This window comes from Cynara cardunculus (assembly GCF_001531365.2).
Source record: "Cynara cardunculus var. scolymus isolate 2C chromosome LG 6, CcrdV1, whole genome shotgun sequence".
Classification (NCBI taxonomy): domain Eukaryota; kingdom Viridiplantae; phylum Streptophyta; class Magnoliopsida; order Asterales; family Asteraceae; genus Cynara; species Cynara cardunculus.
In genome coordinates this window covers 5,328,412-5,334,886 of record NC_037533.1, presented here as the reverse complement: position 1 = coordinate 5,334,886, position 6,475 = coordinate 5,328,412, and the positions used below count along the sequence as shown (strand labels likewise).

At 35.8% G+C, this 6,475-nt stretch overlaps 1 protein-coding gene across 1 annotated transcript in view; it reads left to right on the top strand.

Moving 5' to 3' along the window:
- Positions 1–1,916, top strand: part of LOC112514964 (histone-lysine N-methyltransferase ASHH2) — a 20,339-nt gene extending 18,423 nt beyond the window's left edge. The window contains exons 16-17 of the mRNA XM_025121617.1: positions 133–218; positions 705–1,916. Coding sequence (XP_024977385.1) covers positions 133–218; positions 705–1,664 — 1,046 coding nt within the window. The 3' untranslated portion in view covers positions 1,665–1,916. The remainder of the gene's footprint in view (positions 1–132; positions 219–704) is intronic.
- Positions 1,917–6,475: the final 4,559 nt, after the last annotated feature.

The window sequence follows — 6,475 nt, the reverse complement described above, 5'->3', positions numbered from 1 at the left end:
TGAACTATAATTGATTTTAATTCTGATCAGAGTGATGCCTTCAATATTGAACTCTTTTTGGCTTTTAATGCAGTTTAATAGTTTAGTCAATCAGCTTTTGATTTTGCACATTTGGCAGCAACTTTTCTAATTTACAGTATCTTAAAGATGTTTTCCCTTTATCTTTTCTCAGCTTCAAGGAATCAATTTTGTCACTTACGGAGCATACAGACAAGCAGGTACATTTGAAAATATGTTAWAAGATTTTTGCTGCATTGTTATTTTCAAAATGTATTTTTTCGTTTATATAGCAATTGATCATTTCATCTTGTTTTTTTCTTCCCTCCGTAAAGCWAATTATTTGTTGATTACTGTTTATGGTGGGGGGTTGTTGGGAAAAATATCTCCTGTTACCCCTTCCCTATTCCCTTCATGTCCCTTCTATATGACTTCGACTTGTCATCTTTTTTTCTCGCTCCCATTACCGTTTAAWTTACATATGCACCCCTTACATTTACGTGATCATCCTTCTACATTTGCATAACCACGCCTTTATAGTTACGTATTCACTCCCTACCTTACACATGTCGAAATTTGATTGGAGTAACAGTGAGGGAAACATGTGACTTTTATCCGGATTGTTGAATCCATTGGTTTTTTAATGCTTTAAATTCAGTGATATTGATGTGCTTTTGAACCTTTTGATTTGTTTTTACGGCTGACAGGTCCACCAAATTGCACGAAATTTCCGTGATCGGTGGATCCCTTGGTCCGCCAGAAAAGTCAATTGGGCAGATAGGGACGTTGAAAGAATGGAAAATCAAGCGAGCCCAAACTTCAAAACAATTCCAGTGCAACATGATCGGGATAGAAGACCTTCTGAAGTTGCAGATAACTGTATTCAGCAGTCATTTAGTGGAGTTGATGCTAGAACTGTAGAAGGATCTGCTGCATCATGTCTCAGTAGTTGCACCGATGGCACGAGAACCAGAAAGCGTAAAAGTCGTTGGGATGAGCCTGGTGATGTGAAACCCGATATAGAATCTCCATCAAACAAAGAACATAGATCAAAAACCAGCAGAAGTGAACAAGTCAACCATATGGTGCAAGAAGAAAGACAAGTAAACAACGATGAGGATGGGGATGCTCCTCCTGGATTTTCATCTCCAATTAACCGACAATTATTCCCATCTAATGCACCTTCAACTTCCACCGACACCAACTGTTGTAAATCCGTGATGGGGTATCCACAAGAAAGATACATTTCACGGTTACCCACTTCATTCGGGGTTCCATGTTCTGTTGTTCAACGATTAGGGACACCTGAAGGAGAGAGTTGGGTTGTTGGTCCAGCCACGACTTTTCATCCTTTTCCACCTTTACCTTCATATCCCCGTAAAGAAGAACAATTATGGCGTAACAATTGTACATCATCAACAAATTCCGCTACAGACATGCCATTCAACCAGCCCAATTTTCAAAGATTTAGGAACTCCAATTCCAATAATACCCTTGGTAGGAGATACTTCAAGCAGCAAAAGTGGAATAACTCAAAATCAGGGCTTCCATGGAACCATAACAAGTATGGATCTGCAAGTTATAACCGGGGGTATGGGAGGAATGAAGCAGCAGGAATGATGAATGGAAGTTGTGGGAACAATTTTTATCAGCAGCCACAGCAGTGATGATTCTATCTCTAATCTACGATGGTATTTTGTTTTTCTGTGTACTTTTTTCGGGTAATCGGATAATTTTCTTGTTAATTATTGCGTTAAATTTCACCACCTCAATTTTTATAGAGCCAAAGTGATAGTCGTTACAGATAGCTATTGCCTGCTTGGGTACACAACAGATTATTCGCCTCGAAGAGGTAAAGCTTTCGCCATTCTGCTTGTTTGACTGATATTGAGGTATCATGAAATAAATTACATTTGCTCATCTGTTTTCTGAAGGATGCTTTTTTTTCTTTTTATACTATTAGTTGATTTTTTCATGTGGTTAGAAAGCAGATAGTTGCAAAACATGCATACATTATTAACCTTCCTRCAAGGCCAAGGTTAGCTTTCTCTATCCTCTATCAAATATTACTCGACTACATAAWCGGATTATGTCCGGTTATGCAGGGRCTGGTTGTAATTTTTTAAGATAGACGGATAAGGCCCTAGCGGTTACAAACTTCTTGATGACTGGTTTTGTAACCGAAATGGTTCCTTTTTGAACCACTTCTTAACCCGCTAGTTTGTAATGGGGATATTCCGTGGTTAAATCAAGTTTCGGATTTAATCGGTTCTTCATGCTATCTAATAACTTAATCCGAATGAGGTTCCGTTTAATTGGTTTTGGGTTATTCGGCTTTTTGGGTATTTGGTTCAGTAATAAAGAGTTGGATGTTTATTCACATTTGTCTTCAACATTTTACTTGCGGGTGCAACGCCTKATGCTTTTGTTATTCGGTTTTATTAAAATAGTAAAAAAGAAGGAACCAAATAAAATATTATTATTGAGTTAATCGAACAGGAATTTCATTTTCTTTATATTTAGTGTATAACGTTAGCTAAGAGTTGAGATTTGTTGGGTCAAAGGCGGCGTTTTCCATCATATATAATTATTCTAAGCATTAAATGCTTGACTTTTGCCTACGTTAATCTAAGAKGCCGTTTACCAAACGCTTACTCGAGTAAGTGTTTACCAAGTCACATTATCTAATCGGATAAATATGCTAAGGATCAAGAATCTTATCCGGTAAGAGCGATACAAGAACCAAAAGTCTTATCTACTGTACTCGACCAGGGATGGACGTAAACTCGAACTGTAATTATAGCCTTCGCTTGAACAGAAGAGAGCGATGCGAACTAACAGTGCCAAGCCGGGATTCTAGGGAGTGCTTTGTAGCTTTTGTTCATGAGCGAACAACCACTAAATTGCTTGCTCACGTACATYGGCGAACAACCGAACCCTTGGGACCTTCAACCCTAGGATGTGATGAGTCGACATCGAGGTGCCAAACGGCTCTGACTCTTACCATGGTAAGCGATTACMGGATAAATTYTTGCATGYGATGTCATTTTGCTGAACTAAAATCTTACTCGATAAGTAAACAAYAATRTTAAATTTTACTGGTAAACACTTACCGATAAATATTTGGTAAACAGCCCCAAAATTCTTCCGAGTTGSTATTGACTTTATGTTAAATTTATTMTAYSAGGATTCTTCTTTCTTTTMTGATTTTGAATAATTCTTTTCGTGATCATATTTTAGTTTTTTCTACGTTWTGTATTATTATTAAAAGAAGTGTGAACTTTATTATTTTAGAAATTATAAAAATCAATTATATATTTTAACATTTTAAATGATTTGTTTTTTGAATGTGAGCAAATATATTGCTCATGGGTTTTGTCATGGCTCATGTCGTTGGGCCAAGACAATGATCTATKACATAAATGTACAAATGTGTAACCATAAGGGTGGTGCCTGATTGATTTGAGCTTGACTTCAAAGGTCAAAAGTACCTGGAGGTCCTAGATTCAAATCCAATGAGGAATAAAAATCCCCTTGTGGGCACGGAGGTTCAAATGCGGCGACTCCGGGCTATTTGCAAAGCAGGATTAGTCGGCTCGCATAGGGGTTGGATATCCAGGTTAATAAAAATAAAATAAAAATGTACGAATGTGGTAAATTGTGTCCGAGTGTTTCAAAAAGTCACATGTTAAGAGTGAAACAACAACCAAGTTAAAGATTAAAGTCGTTCAATTTTCCATGATTATATATGTTTCACGTTTGGGTAGAGAGACTTGTTTGGTATCTTGGTTGAAATACATCTGGATCTACTTTTGAATTTGGGCATTGTCGAACAAGAAGCCTAAAAGAATCACCAATTTTGCATATTCAACCCAAAGTAAGAAACTCTTTTCCCATTAAAACATAGTTTACAAATCGAAATGTTGTCAAGTKGGAGCTTTTTGGTTGTGTTCCTCAATCATTCTCATAAAGTGATCATGTGATAATCCAAGACCCAACATGGAAACCGGAACCAAAAAGATTTTGAGATGCCATTTTTCAGTTTTAGTTATCTCGAAATAAAATTTAACAAAATCGTAAAAGTAGTAAGCATTGTGAGATTGAAAGAAGTTGAAAATCAGTAATGAGACCAACCCAATTAGAGAACCCGTTGTACTAACCCCGATGGAATTAGGGATTCCCCACAAAACCGGGGATTAGGGATGGGGACAGGGATCTCTTAAAGTTAAACAATGAGTATGGGGATGGGGCCGGGTCCCGCATCGTCCGTCCCTGTATATTAAYTATATTATATATTCGTTATTAAACATATTGTATATTTATTATTAAATATATTATTTGTAAAAAATTTGATTTAGAAAAAAAAAAAGAATTTTAATCTTTCTTCTTATATACATTTTTTAAAAAATTTCTTGATAAAAAACATGGAAAAGCGAAAACATCTGATCAAACAATTACTTATAATGTTGTGATTTGTTAACATATGAATATTTGATACTTCATAAAATCAATTATTTGGAAATATGTGAGATTTAAGCATGAACCATTTTGAATGAGTCTGGTAAAATCTCACGTAAACGAAAAAAGAAAATCCTCRATTCGGGAACGGGGATTGGGCCCTCCATTCCCATGCCTATCTTTCGACCAATTACATGACAAATGGATGTCTGATTGGATCTTACTGGTTACATGCGATGTTGGGTATGATYGATTGGGCTTTAACTGATTAYTTTTTCAATTAACYTGATTAAAAGACCTAGTTGGGCTTACCGGTCYCRGTCCCGTCCTCCGGCGGTCTCGGGYCGGGCCGGTTTGGCCATCACTAGGTGTATGTGTGTTTGTATRATTTTCTTATGGGTTATGATTTAGGAAGGAAGAAGAAAGAAAACAAAATGCATATGGGTTAAAAAAAGAGGAGAGGGAAAAAAATGAAATACGTATCTTTTATTATTATTATTATAAAGAAATACATATATGCATGAAACACACGCTCATACTCGTTGTTGTATGGTTCATGCAACCTCAAAGATTCATGTAAACAGGTTTCAATGCAAGTATACAAGTTGGTCTATTATTGTCTTGTTAATAAGTAATAACGGTAAAAATACCGAATATCGATCCAATGGRAAGACTTGTAAAAGTTTCTCAATAATCCAATAATTTTAAACCAATTTCAGATGGAGATTTTAAAGAAATTGTTTGGTGTGTGTGAGTTATTAACTAGAAAAATCAGCTGTAATAGAAGAAGCAAATGGCGCAAAGGTTTGTTAATACAAAAACAAATCATCTAGTTTACTACAACCAAATCGAGTTTATAGGACACTCTCAATTTCTAAGCGTCCTAATAGACCTCTTTATAGGACTTCGTTTATAGGACCAAAAAAATAAAGCGTCCTATCTAAAGACGTTATAATAAGTTTATATGACGTTTTTTGACGTCATAATAAATTTTTTAGGACACTTTTAATATAAAACGTCCCATTAGCAACTTTATAAGACATTATTTGAAAAACTGTCCTATAAAAACAAATGTTCTATAAAAAATTGAGTTTATAGGACACTTTGTATTAAAAATGTCCTAAAAAAACTTGTTAAGACGCCCAAAAACGTCATATAAACTTATTACAACACCTATAGATATGACATTTTATATTTTGGTCCTATAAATTAAGTCCTATAAAGCGGTCTATTGAGACGCTTAGAGATTTGGGGCGTCCTATAAACCCAATTTTGTTGTAGTGGTAATAACACTTCTAGACAGTCCTATAGTACCAYAAAATGGTGCCACAGTACTGTCRCAGGYATCAACTTTCGGGTCTGACGTCCTCCTAAGAGTACGCACAATCTCATTGCTATAGATACAACATCATTTATGTTAAACRTCATAAATTTTAGCACGAYACARTGTTACCATCTTATACCGTAAGAGTATAGCACTTGTTAGGTACTAAARCTATTTATAGACTTCTCATATTATCTCAAGTTTTCATATTTATCTTAGCTCTCTAACAGTAGTGGGTTGAGGCCAGCTCAACATGTTGTCAGTCTTGCTTTTATTTGTTGATACCCCTTCACTGCTCACCACATKCCCWAAATACTCTAACCTTGCCTGACCGAAAGAGCATTTCGATTTCTTCACAAACAACTTGTGTTGTTTTAAAGTTTCAAACACTATCCTCAAGTGTTGCAAGCGGCTATCTAGGCTGTCAATGTAAATCAAGATGTCATCGAAAAAACCAGTAAAAATTTCCTCGTATAATCCATGAAAACCTCATTCATTAAAGCCTGAAATGAGGCTGGAGCATTAGTTAAACCAAAGGGCATAACTCTTAACTCGTAATGGCCCTGGTGAGTTCGAAATGCAGTCTTGTGTATATCATCTTCAAACACCCTGTGATAACTGGATCTTGGTTTTCACCTAAGGTAAATATTATGTGATTATTTGTTATGTGTTTACCTGACAGCATCATAAATTGTT